Here is a 22,825-nt window from a genome sequence, read left to right as displayed (position 1 = left end):
TTACCATGCAGCACCTTTACCACACAGTTTTTAGCATGTAGATAAGTATGACAGAGGCCCTTTTTAGGTACTTTACAAGCAAGACTTAAACACACACGTAAGTTATTTTTTTTAACCGACACAATATATATTACAATGTTGCCACCACTGTGTAGTTATTGATACATATATGTATTACACAAGGGCGGCCACCACTGTGTACTCATACTAAGTCAAGGTTGCCACAGGAAGAGAGTTTTGAGGTCGAGTCTGAGCCAGCATGCAAGCGCTGCTCTGGCGATCTGTTGTACTTCAGTACATGAGAGAAGCCATGCCCTCTCCCACCCACATATTTTTCATTGACTTGTGTCTTTGTCCTTCTTAAATGCTAGCTTCTGATTTTCTAATTAGCTTCTTTCTCCCTCCTTGGTACCGCTGTGTCATCATTTGTAACCTGCCATGACTACTGGCCCCTTTACTTGGTTGTCACAAGGTGGGTGTACTACTTTCTGTAATGAGTTTCTCCTACTGCAGGCACGATGATGTGCTTTGCTTACATTCAGTGCACAGTGTGCACTTTCACTTATAAAGCAGCCGGGACAATGGTGGGCAAAATCCAATGCCATAGGTATTTTTCTCACTTCGACGTCTCCACCCTTCATCTGACCATGGTGCAAATCTGGGAGTGTGAGCTTAATGGGGCCATTTTGTGGCTCTTTGCTTGAAGCTGCGTCTTGCCTGCACTGTGCTGCCTCCTCTCTGCAGTACTCCGCCCTTGGCGTGTGGCTCCACTGTAGGGAATTACACAGGTATCGACGCATTGGGTGACTCAGATTGGGCAGGGACTTTACTTTTTTCCTACTGCAGGCAGGACGACCTGTCCAGCCGGAACAATGGTGGCCGATTGTTTTATACCAACTAAAGCTGTTGCTTGTTTTTTCTCCCATTACACTCCCACCCCCATTCCACACTTGAAAAAAGAAACCGATTGTGTTTAACTCACTCTCATGACTAGATTTTCTGAATGTGGTTATTCCATGTTTTGCTGCTATTTTGCTAAAATTAATCAACAACAGTGTATGACTGACAAGGAACTCTGGGGGATATTTTCAATAATGTGTGATAAACATTGCAAAATTAGCATAATGCAACTTTGCATATCGCAGTCAATCGCGGGAAAACAACGCCGTGTTAACGTAGGATTCTGATCCCGGTGGCACCATGCGATAGTCCCTGGAGAACGTATCATATGACTGCATTAAAATCAACGCAACGGTACAAAAAATGGAACACATGAACGCCATAAAAGTTGCGATGAGGCCAATCGCGCTACAAAAATCAGCGATAACCACTGACAGGGCTGCAATTCCCACGCGTCATGCAGGAAAATGCACTATAAATGCAGACAAGAAAAACACACCAAAAACAAAATAAACTGCGTACCAACATGGATGCACCCGGACCGAATGCCCAGGTCAGCGCAAACCCCAAAAGCCCCAGAGACCACCAGCAAGGAACATTGGGGTCGGGGAAGGCCAAGGAGAAGAGGAAGAGGAAGACGCAGTTCAGTCCACATGACAACCGGATCAAAGTCACGGAGGTGACAGAACACCAACAACAACTGTCCATCACCTCCACCATGTCATTGGCAACACAGACGTAAAAATGGCATTCCATCGTGAATGCAGTCGTAGTGTCGAGGAGGCCAAGATGTGCTGGCATGATGTGAAAAGCCAAACCAAGCAGAAACCCGCTGCCAACAGAAATGCAGCAACGGCGAATGGAGGTGGGAGTCCTGGGCCACAGGAGGAGCTGGAGCTTATGGTGGCCACAGTGATCAGTGTGGAGATGGTGCAGGAGTCCGGACACTGCTCCACATGACCTGACACAACATCAACAGGGTGAGTAACGAACATGGACTGGGAGGACAGGGGGTGACGGGCACAATGGCACACATGCACAACGACATGTAGCACACTGCACACACACAATGACCCTGGGTCATGTCCCTGACACTGCAGCACACATACAAACATCAAGTAGGTGCCTGTTTTACACTTCAGTCAAGGGATTCTGCTCGTCGATATCGTTACCTTCCAGGACTACTGACATCTATACCTGCCCTGTGCATTGAGCAAAATTGCGAGGGACTGCCTACCAAAATTTCAGTTCTTTCTAAATATCGGAGAGAAACCTTTTTCTACATATACCATTCGGCAATCGAAATCTATTGACTAATACATATATGTCAACTGGACTTTCCTTTGAATATTTGAGCCCTGACAAAGTTCCTTGAGAACGAAAAGCTTTGGCTGATGATTACTTTTAATACTACAGAGTAATAAACCGTCCAAGACCACAAATGACCCAAGTCGCCAACATCACAGTACATTAAAAGCACAAAAGTGTCCCAATGATTGGAGCGATCACGTGGGAGTATAGGGTAAGAGAAGGTCGGTCAAGATTTGCGGGGAAGCCAATTTCAGGATTTTGCAGGTTATACACAGTGCCTCAAACTCGGTTCGCCTGGCCACAGTGGAGACGGTGAATGGCACTTGTCACAGAGCAGGTTCTGCGCAGACCAAAGAGGGATCTTGCGGCCGCATTCTGGACTCTCTGTAGCTTTTGTATTTCTGACTTGTTGACTTCCAGATACAATGAGCTGGCATAGTCGAGTCTAGACATGATCAGAGCCTGGAAAATGATCTGCCTTGTCGGGGCATCAAAGAAGCCCAGGATGGGTTTGAGTCCGCGCAACAGACCAAAGCAAGTTCCCGCCACCTTTTTGGTTTGAGTCTGAAAGTTGAGTGAGGTGTCCATCCAGACCCCTAGGTTCTTCACTGCCGGCTTAGGGACAGGGGCAGTGCCTAAACTCTTTGGCCACAAAAGCTTGTTCCAACGGTCATGGTTCCCTCCCACCATCAACACCTCCGACTTGTTGGCATTCAGTTGGAGGTCATCCACTTGGCGACTGTCAAGAGGTCGCCCCGAAATTTCATGGCGTCCTGCTCGGGGTCGCTCGAGAAAACCACCAACAACTGAGTTTCATCGACATAAGAGACCATGGTCAGCCCTCTGCTCTTGGCTACTCCGGCCAAAGGTGGAACATAGAGATTTAAAAGCAGAGGGCTCAGGGACGAGCCTTGTGGGACCCCTTGACCTATAGGGAAAGTACTAGAGGCGAACGTGGGGGATATCACCTGAAACGTCATGTCCGCGGGGAAGGATGCCAGCCACTTAAATGCTGAGCCAATGTCAACACAATGTAAACACAATGTCAACAAGCATCTCTCCTTCACAATGCAGAGGGATAAACAACACCTCCAGCAGAGCAGACCAGACAACTCTACAGTGATGCTGAAGAGGACCACCCCACTTTCAACACCGACGCCCTGCAACAGTTCATGGATATCTTAGGCAATCGACCTCCAGGATCAGGGCAGCCCAGCTGCATCGAGGATATCCCATCCCCTGCACAGACCACACAACTGGACGCACTCACCGCCACGGATGGCTCCCAGCAGCCTACCGGAGCACACATCGCATTCCAAGGCCAGGTGTCAGACTGCCAGAAGGGGGTGGCAGAACAGGTGTGGGTGGGGTTCTACCTCATGGTAGCCGAACTAGATCACATACGTGGGTGTCTATGTACCATCAGGGACCACCTACACTCCCCAACAGAGGGCACTCTGCGACAGAGACACATGCCTTTGCACATTTCCAGTACTGAACCACATACAGAGTCACGGGATAATCATCCACACCCCCACGCTGGACTGCCGTACGCCGGCCCAGTTTACTCCTCTTACGTATTGAGTGGGGGACGACAAAGCTTACATGTGCAAGGTCTCACCCGCTGCCTGCGGTGACAGGGCTGTGTCCACTGTACACAGCACAAGGTAATGTTGTGGGGCCCAGGGCCCTAATACATACATCATGAGCACACGGACACACTCAGATAGTTTGTTGAACTGGCTACCGGCATGTGCGCTCAACAACTTTATTGCCAGGGTCACATGTACAATGGCGCCTGTGCTGGATGTGTGTGGGGTGAGTGTAAACCAGCCCTCGTGGAATCGTTGGTGCTGGCAACAACTTGAACAGTGATCCCAATTAAAGCGGAAACAGAAAACACCAGCAAAACATAAGCAACAGTGAAGCATCATGGTGGTAGCCGGAGAAAGTACAGTGTTCACCCAATATGCAACCAGAATGGTCCATGAATTGTGGTGCACTGAGTTAGTGGCACCTGAAGAGCTGAGCAGGGTATCACGCTGATGATGGCACCCATGACAGGTGTGAGCAACACTGATAGTCAAGCAGTAAGACACCTCTGACTCTGGCACCTGTTGTTTGGAGTTGATCCTGGCGGTGGTGGCGTGTGCATCCTGCGGTGATGCAACATCCGGGCAGGTCAGGACTCGACTTGATGTGTGAGCCCAGGTGAGCTGCAGTTGAGGCCTGAGGCAGGGGACAGCGCAGTGCCACAGACACATGGTGTTGATGACCCCCAGTCAATTGAGCCAGAGGCCATTCAATATTCTATCAGACAGGGTTCATGACTTGAGCTGCACAAAGTTAGTGGCCCCGGATGCACTGCAGCCGGCACAGGCACACCGCCACAGAACAATGACTTGTGGTGCAGTGAGATAGGGCCACGTGAGCTGAGCGGGTCCTCGTCGATGTCGAAGGTGAATGTAGTGGAGGGTTGTGGGGGACAGTGGAAGGTGTCGTCCAGGGCATGATGCAGAGGGCAGAAGCCATCCGGAAGCGGCAAATGGAGGAGTGGAATGCTACAGACATGTTCTTGCCACAAATTCAGTATCACCAACATGATGATGAAGACAACCCCCAGTCCATAGACTCAGTCACCACCAAAGTTTAACCAGAAAGTGTCCATGGATGTCGGGGAACAGACTTAGTGGCACCGGAGATTAAAAGGGATGCAGTCTGCTATGACGCCTGTACAAAGATATAAATTCTGCCATAAATAAATAAAGACTGACTTCCCAATGTGTGACCTACTCGACCGCAGTGTAGGTCCGAGACAGCGGTCAGCAGGTGCCCACAGCCACGTGTTGTTGGCTAGCAATGCACATTGTTAGTGACACCAGAGCAGTTATCGGCAGTGTTCGATCACCTCCGTAATGATGATCCTTTTTTCCTCCAGTCCCACACGCGTCTTTCACTTACACCTCTCCTTGCATGCAATGATATGAACTCTGCCATAAACAAATCAAGACTCAGTTCCACATGTGTGACCTACTTGATCACTGTGTAGGCTGGAGGCAGTGGTCAGTGCGGGCCAACCGCTATTCAGCAAGCTACACCTGGAGCTTTAACACACGACATTGAAATGGCATGGGGGGATGATTTGTGGTTGACGGAGGTAGACGCACCAGAGCTGAGCGGGTGTTCAGCCAGCGATGATGCCTGGTCCTGCCTGGTACGGACTGGAATGGATTGGTGTGAGGCCTGCTGGACCGCAGTGTAGGCCGAAGGCATAGTCATCAAGGGCCCACAGACACGTGTGGTTGGGATGCTATGCACAGACTTGGTGTCACCACATCAAAGGGACTATAGTGATTTAAACTCTACATTAATATGTGCACTCAGCCATTGGATAATCAGGACTCAGTTCCAAAAGTGTGACCTACGTGACCGTAGTGTAAGCCGGAGGCAGCGGTTCAATGAAAAAGGAGTACAGCTGGCCTGTGTCGTGGAAAACGGGATGGTCTGAGGAGGCTGCCAAGGTTACAGGCCTCGGGTTTGGAGCTTGCGCTGGCACGTGGTGGGCCCTCTTTGACACACGCCGGTGTCGGCAGGTGAGCAGTAAGGCCTGGCTGCGCAGGGGCGGGCAAGACGGGTTCAGGGACCAATGGCCCAGGGTGCAGCAGGCACACAGGATCGCAGGCAACACCACTCACGGCGTTGGCCTCGTGGCGGGGTGGGAGGCAATGCCCTGGCAGACACGTTGGGCATTCCGGAAGCGAACCACACCCAGAGCTATGTGCTTTTTATTCACACCTCTATGCTGGCCTGGCATATGCCGGGCCAGCCCACTCCGCACACGCTTACAGGGGAGGATATCACAAGCTACATTTCCGCAATCTTCCCCACTGGCTGGGGTGACATGGTTGCATCCACTGTCCACTACACTCCAGACACCAGCAGTACATGTAGACATGGATATGTCTGTGGTCTGCATACTGCAGTCTGTCCAGCACGTCTCCCCCATACTTGGCATTGTGTACATTCTCATTCATGGGTCACTTGCCTCCTTCGCACATGCCTGGTTCCCACCTCTCCCCACATTCCGCTAATGTGTGGATGAGGTGCCATGCCGTTGAAGTCTCATGTACATGGCTAGCCCAGGTTGCCGCAGTAAGTTGTGCTGTTGTGCCTGGGGGGTGGGCATGTTGTTTGGCATGTTGTATGTGATTTTGTAACATGTGCATTGCCAGAGTTGTGAGTTGCACGATTGTGGAGTTGAGGTGTGTGGTGTGTTCATTTGGTACTAACCAACGAGCAGTGCATTCCCATAGGTGCCACCCTGGAAACGCTGATTGATGAAGGACTGTAGGAAGATGAAGGAATCATGCACACTGCCTGGGTAGTTGGCGACGACATGGGTGAAGAGTCCCCGGTGGGCCACTATTACCTGCACATTGATGGAATGTGTGTGCTTTCTGTTGTGGTGATTGTGTGCAGTGGCGGCAGGGGGCACAAGTAGGACATGTGTGCTGTCGATTGCCCCCAGCACGTGCAGGAATCCAGCTATAGCGTATAGTCCTTGCTTGGTCTCCAGCTGTTCCTGCGCATTGTGTGGGACGTATAGGTACTGGGGTACCAAGCTGATGATGGCTTCCAGGACAGGTGTGAGGAACTTAGATGGGGCTGGCTGTGAGACTAATCTGACTCTGGAGTTTGTTGGTTGGGAGGTACCAGGGGCCAACAGGTGCAGCACAGCCAGCAGCTTTGTCTGAGGTGGGATGTTGGTTGTCCGCTGTGTTGGTACAGTCAGCCTGTAGGAAATGATGGTCAGAATGCGTAGGATGGTTGTCCTTTTGAGTAGTGGGCAATGACATTGTCTGGTGTTAGGTCTGTGAGGCTGGTGCGTTTCCTGAAGGTCCGCTGTCTTTGTCTGTGCTGCCTCTGTGGTGGTCGGGGGTGGGCAGTCCTGGGGGTGGTGGCGGTGTGTGTTGTGGCCCTGTTGGGGCTCCGAGCTGCATGATCAGTGGCTCCATGGCATCTGTTGTTCTTCAGGTGTGGCTGTTGGCTGGGCTCCCTTTTCTGGTGCAGGTTGTTGTCAGACTTTGCACCAGGTCAGAGCAGGTGTTAATTTCCTGCTGCTAAAACACCTTATCGCATGTTCTGTGGTCTTTTCGCCGATATGGCTGGTCGTTGAGAATGTTGAGGTGTGGTGTTATCGTGGCTTTTTGGTCGGGAACTCCTACTCTGCATCTCATTAGAGACAGTTGACCGGGTCATCTGTGGCTATGTTTTTTGCAGATGCTATTGCAGGTAAACTGGGGGTACTGGCTGTTAGCACCAGCTTGTGAATGGGGCAATACATTTATCGCGACTTTGGCTGCGATGAAAGTGCGGATAACTCGGCTATAAGTCCTCGAGAAGATGCCCCTCTGTCATTTGCTGGATGTCGGGTGGGAGGGAGTAAACTGCTTCTCGCTCAAAGCGAACTGTGGCAGCAGAGCCTATTTACGAGCCTTGCCACAGCTGCAAACAAGCCTCAGCTCCTTATTATCCCTCCCAGCTCCGACTCCAGTCCATATCTTACACTCCGCTCTCACTTGTCCTCTCAACACTAGTGAGCCCAGGCTCCCACACACCCGGGCAGATTTACAAGCCCCTTGCGTGACTTTAGCGCTGCAGTTGCGTCACTTTTTTGACGCAGCAGCGGCGCAAACAATGAGGCCTATTTACAACGTGACGCATCTGGGGAGATGCGTCATGTTGTAAAGCCCTGCATCACATTATACCTGCGTCAGGTATAATGTATGCAGGGTGGGCGTTCCCACGCAGGAAGGCCTCGTAAAAGTGACTCTGTGAAATCTACAAGGTTTCACTGCACCACTTTAAGGATGCCACTGCGTCAAAACCTTATGCCTGCTTCAAGCAGGCGTAAGTAGTGATGTAGTGTAGTGGGAATAGGCCTCAACACGCATTGCTGGAGTTGCGCCGTGCTTGCGACACGACTCCAGCAATGCGTGACTTTTCCGCCAACAGATGCGTCAGAATTTCTGACGCATTTGTCAACCCTTGCGCCATAGTGCACCGTATTGTAAATACGGCGCATCTATGGTGGCGCAAGGGTTTCTAAGGGTGGCGCAGGGAAAGTGACGCATCTGTACAGATGCGTCACTTTCTTGTAAATCTGCCCCACCGTGTTTAGAAATGTAAATATGCTTCAAGGAAAGCCTTAGCTTGTTAAAGTAGCTCCTGGTTGTGAGTAGGTGGGTGTGGGTTGGAGGTTTTTGGCACTCAAGAAGAGGGAGAGGACATACTGGTATCCTGTGTTGTTTATATCTCAACTGTGTATTTTTATAAAGTCAAGGCAAGCGAAAGTGTTTACGATTGCCGCATTAGTCTGTCCGTATTTCTATGGGTCCTTTGTTATTTGTAAGGGCACTTCCTCCAAGCAGTCCCCTCCCTCCCTCGCTCTGTAGATCAGCGAAAATAAAGCTAAACGTTACTCTCTACTCTCTACTCTGCGTGGCGCCCCTGAACTGGAACCCATGCCACCTGTGAGATGTTGCTTATCTAGTCCCCTGCATAGACTAGCCACCCTGCATTAATATTATGTCCATGTGCAAATGCCAAGTGCCATGGGCTTTCTCGCCACTAGACCTGCGCAGGCGGGCCCTCCCAGGACTACATGATGCAGTCATACAACCTGGTGGGGTGTTCTGCATTTAAGGGCGTCACTTGGTGTGTTTTTACTGTGTACCCAAGCTCATCCTACCACTGGGACCTACTACATGCACACCCTTGTTAAAATAATACAGCATGCCGGCTGTGTGACCTCAGCTGTGTGTGCCTCAGGCTTGCCCAAATATGCCGTGCTGTGACTGTCCAGCTCGCAAGGCAGCCGACTGCTGAATCTACAGTTTCTCATTGCTCAAATATTTCAGCACATCTAGGAATAAACGGGATCGCTCTTTTTCTTTTTTCTGCTGGAGCACAAATGTGGGTAAATGCATTGCTGTTTTATTTTTGCAATGAGGTTTAATACCTTTTCAGCACGCCAGAAGCACAGTTGTGTCCAAAGGCCTGCTTGAGTCATTTTGTCAAAAGAGAATGAAACATTTTTGCTAGAAATGTCTTTTTCTTACATTTTTCTATTATAAACTGCTGCCTCAGGACGGAGAAAAAAATAAAAGCAACACAGTGTGGTAACAAAGTGGCCACATTGGGTTTTTTCCCGCCCAAACACATTTGCGCCACTTTACAGAGTTTGCCAGGGAAGCGCTACTTTTGTTTTCTGTCTTTCTTTGAACAGTATTATATCCCCGGGTGGGGAAGTGCGCCATTCCTGGAGGTACTGAAAAACCTGGTTGATGTATGGAATGGAAAACGTTTACTATGATCCGTATCAGCTGTTATCCATATTTTAGTTTATAAAATGTGTTTGGGGATGTGGTCTTGTTAAATCATACTGCTCAAGCGTTTATAACGTAAAATGGGGCACTTTTAACACAGTTTCTTTTTAAGGTGACGGAACAGTAAATCGCAGAGACAATCCAATGCACGTCACATAATTCCACACCAAACTGCATAATTCAAATATGTAAAACAACTCCACAACACACCACATACCTCCAGTACACACCACAGATTTCAACATCATGCCACAAAATGTAACAGCACACCTCATAATTCAACTCCACAACATATCACTCCACAACACACAATTCACTCCAAAACGCACTATCTCACTCTACATCAATCCACTACAGTTAATAACATGTAATTACTATCCACATATTTCCACATCACACATATTCCCACTACACAACCCCACATCACACAATCCCACAACAAACAGTTCCAACACAACCCATGTCTATATTGCATTTCCACCAGCCGTCCTCTCATCTCTCCCTCTCCCTCCCACTTCCACTACCCCTCTCATCTCTCAATTACACTGTTCCCTCAGTCTCATCCCCCTCTCACACTCCCTGTCTTCTCTCTTTACTGACTGCTCACACATCCCCCTCAAGCAGTGCACTAGTCCACCTCTCACCTTCCATCTCACACTTTTCTTTCTCTTCTACTCTCTCTCACACCTCTCTCACTTTCTCATGCACTCTTCTGACCTCTCTCATACCGTTTTTTTCTTCATGTCTTCGAACACAGTTTCTTTCCCATTTCTTTAAAAAAATGTTGTCCCTCAAACAAACGCTCTCCTCTTCTACGTGGGGGGCCTCCTGCGTATACAGGCACATGCTCTTTTTGCCTCTATGGCCTATTCTGCCCTTCTTTCTCTCTTTCTCACACGCTCTTTTTGTTCCTGTGTCTGGAATTTATTCTCCACTTTGTGCACCAACTACTTATCCCTCTCTGTCTTCTTTTCTGTCTATTCTGTGCAGCTCTCACCCCATCTATTCACCATGCCACATGATTCCACTACAAAAATACATTACACACCACACAATTCCACACCACACAATTCCACAACTAACCATTCCAATTCGACCCACATAATTTCACTCCAAACACATACCTCCACTCCAAACCAAAAAACATGGGTAGAAGACATTGTTACTTACAACGCCAATAGTTCTGATTTTTGCAAATTCAAGACCGATTGCATTGCAAATGCTTGTCTCTTTTCTTAACATATTAGGAGCGATGAATGTTCACAAATATTTCCCTAGAAACGATAATCATCTGAGAAATTACACATGACCCTCGGTAACAGATGTTTTCTATTTCTTTCATTTCAGGGGCCTCACAACCCTCTATGATTCAGGGAACTGGGTCACGAACCTGGAGAAAGTGAACGCTCAATTCTTTGCCGAAATAGCCGATCCAACAATCAAGCCACCAATTACCGAAGCCTTGTCGGACCTCTTAATCGCAGTAGACCGTGAGGATTTCTCATTGACAGATGCGTGGGAAGCTGCTTTTGTTAACCCTGCAATAAAAAAAGTAAGCCAGATTGGCTCCAAATATTGTTATTAATTGTTACAATTCGGTCTGAGCATTCTCTCTCAGGCTTGCCAGGATAGCTGAGTTTGGTCTAATTTGGAAACTACCCTCTATTGTTTATTTAATGGCTATATCATTAATTAACAATGTTGAAGTACATGATGATTTTATGCATTTGTTGAAAATAGAAATGACAAGCAAGAAAATATTATTTTCAAACATTTTGAAACAGTGAATAGAAGTGGTCAAGGATTAATGTTTTTGATCATCCAGTAGGGTGTGTATCAAGGGGCCAGTGTTAATACTGTAACAAAGGAGATGGGTGTTAATTACCTCTTCTGAAAAAGTTTTGCTGATCATTGTGATATGACCATGCGCATTAACCTGCCCATTCTATAAACAAAAATGTGTATTTAATACCTGAGAACTGGTGATAGACTTGGTGGGGTATGAGTCAGTGTGGGAGGAGATGGCTGAAGAATGTCAAGGGTTTATTAACTCATGTAAATAACAGACACTTGGAAAGCCAATAGAAATGTGATGCCTTAGTTAAAAGGTGTTAATGAATGTGTTCTTCTTTGTAATGGTTGTTCGTTAAAATGGAAAATAAAGTTGCTGTATGTTGCAATCCATATTAAAGGAGCCACCAAATTGCATTCAGCAGATAGGGATCTGCTGAATGCAATGATATATCTGAACTCCCCAAAAAAGTATATAAAATGAGAGATAGGAGAAAGTCAATCATTGAGTAAGTATTTAAGGGCCAGATGTATCAAAATTGGATTTTGCGAGTCTATAATAGTGAATTTTTACTGATTGGCTATTATAGACTCGTAAAATGCAATGTATGCAAGTTTCAGCAAATATTTTGCGATTCCTACGAATTCCTTAATTGCGACTCTCAAATTGCCTAGAGGCCCATAGGAATGAATGGGAATTGCATGCGCAATTTGCGAGCACCCAATAGGGACTCACAAATTGCGCATGCTATCTCAAGGGTGCAAGGGGGCCAAAAGGCCACCTTGATGCACCCCTGAAATATGCATGTGTGCACATGTGGCGCACATTCATGCCCTAAGGGCATGTATGTTCTTCACATGGTGCTTAGAAAAATGCAAAAAAGTGAATTTTTCCAGGAATTTGCTAATTACCACCAACTAGAAGTTGGTGGAAATTTGCGATTCCTTAATGCAGAATCGCAAATTGCGCTAGCTACATGAATTGCATTTAGGGAATCGCAAATTGCGATTCCCTAACTGCATTCGCAATTTAGGTAATGGCAAATATTTGCGATTACCCATATTGCAAATTCAAAATGGTTGATACATTGGAAAACACATTTTCGCGTTAACAAAAACGGGCCGATTCTGTGAATCAGCCCTTTTGCGATCACAAATAGTGTTGATAGATCTGGCCCTAAGAGTAGTTGAGAAGGGAAAGTACTCAAATAAAAGGATCTGGTGATGTTCATCTCAAACTACGATTAATAGCCCAATCACACATACAGAAATGGTTGAACATAATGAAGTGAATCATGGGATGTGTTTGGGATGTGAGGTAAATACTTCATAAAGGGATTGCAACTGAAGCAATGAATGAGGTACCAATCTCAGATAAGCGATAACTCTTTTTCTTAAAAGGCCTCTATCTGCTGGTACTCTTTTTCCATCGCACTCAAACCTATAGCAAAGACCACTTCATTTTATAAAATCAAAACCTGGGTCTATTAGAAATCCTGAAGTTATGGTTAGTCTTGCTGTTATGCTTTTACCTTTTTGGGTATTTAGACCCTAAAATATAACACAACATTAATAGCACTATAAAAGTGTGGATAAAGTGTCTGATTTTGAAACCACAGAGAAAACTTGACCAACAACTGTACTATGTGTGTAGGTTTAACGAAAGCCAGTACTACTTACAACATATTACATTTTTCCAAAAAACAGCAAAGTTTCCAAGTGCTTCAATGTCATATGCAACGACTTCCGAACTAGATTTTCATCTTGAGTTCCCTTGCATCATGGTCGTGAAGTTTCACACATTTTCACATACACAGTGCTCCTGGGTAAACAACCTACACTGGTTCCCAGTGTCATGCATGATAAGCAGGTTAGGGCTGCAGAAGGTACCTTGTCTACCGGTGAACATTTTTCCATGTGTGAATCTGCTTCTTAAATCATTGCCGATGATCCCTGTATTTTGTTCTGTGACTGGGTGAGTGGACAAATGTAAGACTCAGTCATTTATGTTATTTTGATAATTTCAAAGTGCAAGCTGCTACCGAAGACAGTGTCTTGGCACTGTGTCTGACTTAAGCTGGCATTGATCTCACCTGGGATGGATCAATGATTATACATCGAAGTCTTCAAAGCTTCGTAGAAAGATAAGAGGTGCTCAACTGATCTAAAACTCCTCTGCAAATTGTTTTGTGATGTGAGTGAGGAAATATGAATTTTATGGTCAATTGTGTCCCCTATCTTAGACCCCAACGTCTCCATGTACATGCTACAAGTACATGTATGTTCCCTCCAGTTCTAGCTATGAAGACGCAAATACATGTGCGTCCAACGTCAACATGTCCTCTTTCAGATCCGCCATGAATGGGTCAAATATTCCATTCCTAAATATGATTGGCCACCGACTTTATATGGTTCACTTTTCTAGTTTTACAGTTCAGGCGAGTAGGCCCTGGATTCTGTCATCAAGCCTTTTCCTGCTTCTGCCTCCAATACTCCAGCCCGGACCTGCATCCGTATCCATGAACTTTGTCCTACTCCCTGCGCGGCTAACGGTGCCTGACGCGGCCTGTTGCCTGCCAAATAACTGTATTCAGCCTTCAAGTTATCTGCTCCGCTCCTCACCCAATGCATTCCTGTCTAGTAGTTTAGGTAAACATCCTTCCAGCTACCGAGCAAAGAGCTTGGCCTCGCTGTCTTTTTGCAAGTAATTCATAGCCCCTGTTACCATGGAAGATTCCTGCCCCCTCGCCTCTCATGTAGACACATAGACGCTTGTACATGCACTAACAGTCAGTATAGAATAGATTCCGTCCAAGAAACCTTTCCTTTTGGATAACACAGTTCCTTAAACAAAGATATTAGATACGATTTGGGATTAGGTTGACCTGACCCCCCAGACTTTTGTCTCCACATGTAGAGCTAAATGTCAATTCCCCTTCACCCTCTAGTTGCACGTGAATCACACGTCATGCGGCTGCGCGCGCATCTCTGCCAAATATTTCTGCTGACACTGCAGGATTCTCTTATGGATCCACCCACTTGTGACATCATTTTAAATGACGTTTCTAGTATACGCCTGTATTTACGCCTACTTTTCATTACGTATGTGTATTCTTATCTGTATTATCAGCTGTTACGCCTCCTGCATCTGTCTTAATGCAATGCTTTTCTTATATATATTGTTACTTGTCAATAAGGTTTTGCCTATCCCTTCCTGAACCTTCGTGGTGATGGAATAAGATTGCCTAGTTCGAACTATGATTCCTTTGTAAGGAATAAAGCCCTTTTCAGAACCTCTAATACCACGGATTCTGCCTCTTATTTTGACTGAGTTATTCTTACTAGACTTTACCGCATAAAAAATAGTACAGGTAATTTTAATATTTACCACATAAATTGGCGCCCGAATAGGGACACTTTCCCATCTCACGCGCCGGAGGTGCGTTGCAGGCCCGGTCCCCTGCCACAGCTGGACGGACAAAAACGCGTACCCGCAGGATTTCCTGTATCTCCCTCCGGCCAAGCGGGGGTGACTGAGGCTGCGATCAACACCCAGACGAGGCGGTGAGAAGTGCGAAGTATCCCGACCAGAGCCTAGCTGAGAGAGCAAGATCCGAGGTATACAGAGGCCCACCAGGTTCCGAAGTTCCGAGTCGAGTCGAGTCCAGTCCGGTCCAGTTCAGTTCAGTTCCGAGGCCTTCCGTTCCGTGCTACCCGGTGAGTACCATTGCTGGGGAGGCAGTTAGACGTGCACATTGGTTTGTGCCGGTCCTGACGGGTTTGGGTACACAAATCCGGTCTGCACTGTTTTAGCAGTGTATCTGTACTGTTTAGCAGTATATCCAGTATGTTCATGTATATATAATCTAGTATTATCTAGTATTAGTATTATGTCAGTAGTTAGTTTTCTCTTAATTATCATTGTTCGTTAAATGTTAAATGTTAAATGTTTTACTGTGGTCAAAAATTGTGGTATGAATGAGTGTTCATTATTGTGTTTTCTCGTATTAATTGTGTTCAAGTCCAGTTCAAGTAAGAATCAAGTAGCAAGGTTTAAAAATGCCGTTCTTTTCAAAATTAAGACAGATCAAAACTAGAAAAGGAGTACTCGAAGAAGCTGTTCCCATTCCACCTAGGGATACTCCAGGGTATTTTATGTATCATAAACATGGCTTAGATGCCGTGTTATATCTTGACTTATGGGTGGACTACACCAAGGATCTAGCAGAAAATCAGAGATGGCCCGCAGCTGGGACATGGGATGCAGATTGCATCATGAGAGTAGAAGAAGAATTATGGAAAAAGAAAGCCAGACAGTCACAGAAAGATGCCATTGAACTATGGCGTAAAGAATCGCATAGGCGCACAGAGAAAGCGCTCAGACTGGAAGAGAAAAGTAGGGAGAACTCAAATAAAGCCCGAGAAAATATATTAATTGAGGAAGGTACCCGAGTAAAAACAGAACAAGTAGACAGGCAACGAAACACTCTTATGAATGGTATGTATCCTCTCTTGGCCGAAGGTTTACCAAAGGCCACCCCGGAAATACCGAAAGACTTGCCGCCCCCATTACTCCCGATTAAAGCACATCCCAAGACCGCAAAGGATATTCCCCTACACTGCCTGAACACCACTGCACTGCCCTAAACCATGAAACACCAGCCCCAGCATGACCCCCTACACTGCCCGAACACCACTGCACTGCCCTAAACCCTGAAACACCATCCCCAGCATGACCCCCTACACTGCCCGAACACCACTGTACTGCCCTAAACCCAGTCAAACATGCTTAATCTTGGATAGGACCAATAGGTTGGATCTAGAAAAACACAGGGGGCATCATAGTTGATAGAACTGAGATTTATTTTGAAGAAACACTGCCACTTTATGATGAATAGCCCGGTGCACCAAACAGAGGGGCTTGAACATAACCCTCTTAGTTACCTAGAGTAAGGAACACTTATTTATTGCTGCAGAGGCTGATGAATGGTGTGACAGCGAAAATGCTAGCCTTGCTGTGACATTCTAGATCCAGGATAATTGATTAAGCAGATAATCGTGGGAGCCCAAAAATAGAGAGCCATTATAATCTAACCTGCTCATAACGGCCATCTGTACAACCAGTATTTGCAAATTGTTAGGCAAAAGTAGAAGCATTGTCCTGAAAGTTTTTTAATAGAGTAAAACCGATAGATAACAGGTTGTTGACTTGACTGACCAATGAGAGGTTACTATTGAATTGAAAACTCAGATTTCTTTCTGCTGACACAGCAGATGGAGACAACTCCTCTAAGCAAGGCCAAAGTTGAAAATGGCATGGTTGTGTTATTCATCAAGTGGAACAACAAAGAATCTCTGTTTCATTTTCATTAAATCTCAACACATTAGTTGTGAGCCACACAGATATATTTTTCATATAAAGGGGGACATTTACAAAAGGTGCTGGAGTAGTAAGGCTCACGGAGTGTTATCCACATAATTTACGAATACTAATTTATGACTGCTGATCAGTTGCCTGGGAAAAATAATAAAGAGGGCTCAGTCACTAACCTTGTGCTGCCCTTTCCCAACCTCTGTGAAATTAGACTGATATGGGCAGAGAAGAACTGCTCAAAGTTGACCCCCTTAATTGAATCTCAGTGAGCCTGGTGATCAAGGTAGTGTGGGTGACCGCATTGAAAGCATCTGACCGTTCTAGTAGGACAAGAGCCACAAAACTGCCCTTCTCTGCTGCAATCTGAAGGTTGCCCAACACCAACACAAAGGCAGCTTCTTTGCCATGGTTTGGTCGAAAACCAGGTTGGGCAAACTCCAGGAGATGGAGAGATTCTAAATAATCAGACAGAACTTGATTACTATGTTTTTCAAGGATTTTGATGGGATATGGCAATAGTGAAATTAGACAGAAATTGCTCAATTCCACAGAGTCAATGAAGGTTTTTTCAACAGCTGCACATCATAGCCTTCTTCCATTTAATGGAACGGTACCTGAGGAGAGGAATGAAATATAGATGGACCAATGGCGGCTTTGCCAACAAACCAGCAACCTGGTGCCAGATCCCATGTGGTAAAGAATCTGATGATGGGACAGATCCAATTGTAAAGGACAAGTGAATAAAACTATCCCTATCTATCTGGTCAAGATTTGGCAGAGAGATATCATTTTCCCTGCACTCAACATCCTCAAGTGTTTTAGACACTGAAATGTCAGCAAGCTCTAGAAAGGCTGTTAGTTCATCTAGCTACCCTAGATCTGGCTTTTCTGAGCTCCCTGACCGGAACTATTTGTATTATTAGGTATTTTGTTCTCAAAGTACTGAGCTTCATCATCACACAGACCACGTGATGGAGCAAATGATTGGGCAGTGCAAGGAGAATTTGCTAAATTATGAGAGATGGAATAAACTTTGCATGCTGGGTTATAAGAGTGTATTATTTTGTTTGCATAGAATTCTGACTTGGCAGAGGTAACAGCTTTTTGCAATTTTTAGGAGCATTTTTTAATTAAAATGTAGCTCCAGTGGTGTAGCCTGCACACCAGGGCTTTTCAAGGCTTTTTCATATGCGTTTCTGTAGCTTCTTAGTGCTTCTTTGTACCAATGGGATGTAGTACACCAGTGGGTCCCTAACTTCTTCTTAGGATGAATCCTTTGTTCTTCTGTCTTACTGTCAACCATTCAAGTCCTTTCTCTGTTTCTCTACCATGTTTTATTTTACTTGCTGTGGCAAAGTCATTTCTTTATTTCCATTCCTGAGTGCAGTTCATCCAAAAATGGTCACTTCCTGAGATATGTAAGGAGAAATGACTGCCAGTTGAGGAAGGACTCTGAAAGATACTGTACTTGGGGAAGCCTTCTGTGTCATGGACAGGCAAAGAGGGTTGGTCCGCAGTGACTGCTTCACAGAGAGTGCCCGGAGTCAGACAGACTACTTGTTGGGATGGTTTAAATAAGATGGCTGCCGCTCCTCAAGGTCTCCCATGGAAAGCTGTCTTGCTTGCATCATGCACTGCCTGTGCTCAGAATCTTAGCCCCTGATTTATGTACTGAGTGTTGTTAGCCTCTTGAACCCACTTTCAGGGTTATGTGGAGGTGTACCTTGGCCAGTGAGGCATTAGTACCAGGACCCCTGCCTTCCAAATCAGTTGACTGTGGGAAGAAAAATCAGTCTGAGGTAATCCAGGCTGGCAGTCTGCAGCGAATTTGGTGGGTGTTCTAGCAGGTGAATTTTGAGGAAGGCAGAAGGAGTTACAATTCTGGTGATCCCCTGGTGCATGAGCCTCTTTCAGAGGCATTCATGCTGGTGGCAATCTTGGGCTTACTCTTTTGTGGGTGGGTGCTAGTTCTTTCCTAAACCCCTCTCTAACCGTCCATAAAAGACCTTCTAACTTCTCCCTTAGTTATAAATATTCCCCATTTTCCATCCACTGTCTTTTGTCCCTCTCCCATTTACTATCAAACTGTATACCTATGTGTCTGGAGATCACCACACATAAAAGATAGGAGAGGCAGAGGTGGAGGTGGAGACTTCCATATGATGGTATGTCAAAAACATGTTGTAATATTTTACTCATACTATTGGTGCACGATTGAATGTACTCTAAAATGTAGTTTATTAATAGCTCACTTCGTTTGCACCTTGTCTCTTCGCTACTTCTGATCTTCTAGGATTATGAACTCATGAACTCTATGATTCACAAGGAATCATCCACCTGGCTTATAACTAAAATATGAATGCAATGTTCTTTCATAAGTGAAGTCAGTTTAAACACATTGTTATATGGCTGTAGTTGTTATACATGTAGGATATGTAGATGTTGATAAAAGTAATTATTTGATTACCAAGCGTATATATGAACTATAGAATATGAATTCATGCTCTTGATATTATACAATCCAAACAGATACATTGAGTAAAACCATAACTGTTGAAAGCTACCACATAATTGAAGGTAGTTCTCATTAGTTAGTGACAAATATCAATTGATTTACAACTTAGAATAAATATCAGGTTTCATTTCATAATCAAGAGCGGGTTATACGAAGTGTGTCAAGAGGTATTTCATAATGAATATCCAGAGCTATCTCCAAATGTCCACACTATATTTATACTAAATGTCCCTTCTTGTCTTTAGATATCAACACTCCTTCTAGTATAGATCAAGCCCAGCTGAGCAACCAAGTAGTGTGATGATATGCAGTATCCCCTGTTTCTCTCTCCTGTCCAGTTTTCCTTTCCTGGTGCACATCAGTATGGTAACAGTATAGGATTAGTTGTGGGTATAGCGAAAAAAACGCTGGATCAGGTTTGCAAAGTTAGTGCATCTTTGTTAAAGGTGACCGGAGGATTTAAGAGTTCAGTGTGGCATGCAGAATGCCAAGTCTGGGCTTCTTGTTCATTCGCAAATAAAATCCATTGATTCCTGCAAAGGGGCGGTAATAATTATTTCATACAGCCCTTTTTAAAATGGTGGTCAGTCCATTGGAGGATAATCTGAAATTCCCAATCCAAGATATAGTAGATTATTTTCCGGTGATATCAGTTCATTAATGTATGAAGGAGGCATTATGAAGAAGTGTCAAAATAAATCAAGTTCCCAGTTTCCTCATCACAATTTCATCTGGTGCTAATATTTGTGTTATGATTTTTGCTTGTGGTAAATTGGACAATTGTTTTCTGGATTCTACTTCTGGTTATTTTGGTTACCTTCTTTTTTATATCAAGAGGAGTTTGGTGCTGATTACTTCATATTCAATCAAAAGCTAGACAACTGTCACAGTTTCCTTGACCTTTGTGGCTTTGTACTTGTAACTGGAACCTTCTTAAAGAGACTGCCAAAAAGTCAGTTATAATTCAGGGGAGGGGAGGACCCTTACCAAGTTAATTATGCACAGAATAGTTAAATATCATCAAACTTCTTAGAGAAACTATCCCCAACCATTTTAGCTATGGCATTAGTAGCAGGTAATTCACAAGAGAGATGTATGTCAAATTCAAGCAGTACTGAACATTTTACAATCGGTAAAAAAACACAATAAACCTCCCAAACAATTTAGAGAAATGTATGAGCAAAATAAAGGTAAGGCGAGTTGGAGATATTAAAACAAATTTTAAAACAGCTCGCGGCTAGAGATGACCTATGCTCAATTTCAAGCTGACCATGAAGGTGCGGATCTACCAAGCAGTTCACCCTGGTCAAAATGTTCACCTTTTCCAATTAGGCCTTCATATTTCCTTGCTCTGGAATTATCATTACTGGTGCATGGATAATTCCTGGAGAAGGCGCATAGGAGGGATTCTAAGGTTTAGACAATTCACATGCAGTAATTGGTGTTTCAAGCCAATTTAGGCACGGTATTTCATACAGAGATTTTGGCTAGTTGTAGTAGTAGTATCAAAACGATTGGGCACTTATAACAAGAATCTCAGTGCTGGATGTACTCAGAATGGATTCAGTAAAAGGGGTTGCAAATTGTGCATCAACTTTCATAGAATCCATTCTGTTTTTGTTAACCGAATTATATACAAATAGCACAGTTTGCAAATACCTAATTCATAGTGGGTTGCAATTCAACCTTTCTCATGAGGTAGGTTACAAAAGACGACTCTGTGAATCGCAGCCATTGCAGGGATGGTGTCCTGCTGAGGACAACATACTACCATATCTATGATTTCACTAAAAGAAAAGGACCACTGCAATCTCTTAAGTGTTTTATTCTCAGCAGTCACAAAGAAGAAGGAGTTCATTGGGAATCCCTTCCCGTTTGCAAATACCACTACATGTTTGTAGTCGATAAATTATGAATGTTTTGCAATTGGATTTTGATCACAAAACATTAATACATACCATTCCAACTCAGGATTTAGAAGGGACACCCTAAGCATGCCTCTCCCAGATACCACTTTAGTATTTAGTCCCAAACCCAATTGCAGTTTGGTGGCAAGTTACTGAATCACAACGAGGGTTTAAAACATCAGAGGAAGCCTTTTGCGGTCACAAAAGGCCCAATCCTGTGATCGGACCATTGCGAATGGAAAAAGGCTTGATACATCTGGGCCCTCAATCTCTAAAATGAAAGTCAGAATTCTTCATCATGGTAAGCCCAAAGCTGAATCCGGAAAGAGCCCATCAAAGTTGGATATATCATCATCAAGCTTGTGATGAAGCTGTAGGAATTGCCTCTTATATCCGTCAGTGGGACAAGCTGTATTTCAAATCTGCTAAGGTTGTTTCATCACTAAGATGGATTTGTCAGCTTGCCCAGGGAACATGTAGCCAGGCAGGGTGACACGAGGCCTGATACCTTCAATGCACGGTCCTGCTAATCTAGTTTTCAGAGCAGCAAGAAAGGAGGTTTAATCTCTTTGAGAAGTCGCTGCACCTTCTCTCAGTCCTCTGAAGGTCAAATTATATGAAAGCCCCACTTTTCTCAAACTGTTTTCTGGGTTCATTCTGGTCACTCCTGCCACTAGGACTCTCTCCAGCCAGGGCCTTCTCCGATTCAGGAGTTGTTCTGCTTTTTGTGTCACTGGAGCATGCAAACAGGAGAAAGAGCAGTTTGGCCCTTGAGTGACAGGAAAAAGACATGAGTCCTTGAGTCTTCTTCTAGCAGAAGGTGTGAGTCTGCTTTATTCCAGCATGGCCTTCTTCAGGTGTTGTCTTTCCAAGTAGCTTGGTAGCTTTCGAAAGGAGTGCCATTTTCCCGTGTGATACGAGAATGGCCTTGAAAAGGGAGATGTGTTCAGGTATGCCTCGTGCTGACTTTGGTGCAGGGTGCACAGAGTTTTGCTGCTTGGCCTGTGATTTTACTATAAAATTGAGGCTGAAGCTAAAGGTAAAAAAAGCTGCATACGTTACCCACCAGAACTCTAGATTGACTGACTTTAAAGCCTGCCTAATCAACTTCAGGTCTTTACCTTTCGTTTGCTTGCCTGCTGCTTTATAGGCCACCAGATTACCAACACAGTCACAATACAAAACTAGCAGATCTCCTTTCCCAAATGTCCTTACACTATGCCAATCTTACAGTGTTGGGAGATCTTAATCTCCATGTTGCAGACCCTAGCTGCCTTCATGGTGCTCACTTTATATCAGCACTTAATGGTTGTAACCTAGCCCAGTTGGTCACATCCCCTACCCACAGAATTAACTGAAGTCAAGAGGAATTGGAGCAGGGTCACGACTAACACCCTGGGGCCAGTCCTTAATGAATTAAGGCCACAATTAACAGGCAATCCTGATTGTGACGCGCCTGCTTCAATGCTTGGCTGACGTCTGCGCTTGACGTAGCTCCACTGAGGTAAGTTACTTCATCCAGATCCGCCCCGTAAGCCCCTTGGTTCTCTGAGGAGAGCAGACAAGAGAAAAGCAGCTGCAAAAGGTTGAAAAATGAGTGGAGAAAGTTCTACTTGCCCGATTCTAAAAGTGCTTATAA

General features: G+C 45.1%; 1 protein-coding gene across 1 annotated transcript in view; it reads left to right on the top strand.

Moving 5' to 3' along the window:
- The window catches only part of LOC146809856 (cytosolic phospholipase A2 gamma-like), a 1,073,925-nt gene that overhangs the window by 377,507 nt on the left and 673,593 nt on the right, over positions 1 to 22,825 (top strand). The window contains exon 5 of the mRNA XM_085616718.1: positions 10,947 to 11,151. Within this exon, the coding sequence (XP_085472844.1) occupies positions 10,947 to 11,151 (205 nt within the window). The remainder of the gene's footprint in view (positions 1 to 10,946; positions 11,152 to 22,825) is intronic.

This window comes from Triturus cristatus, chromosome 7, assembly GCF_964204655.1.
Source record: "Triturus cristatus chromosome 7, aTriCri1.1, whole genome shotgun sequence".
NCBI lineage: Eukaryota > Metazoa > Chordata > Amphibia > Caudata > Salamandridae > Triturus > Triturus cristatus.
The sequence above is the reverse complement of the archived record's forward strand: the minus strand, read 5'-3'. Positions and strand labels throughout refer to the sequence as shown.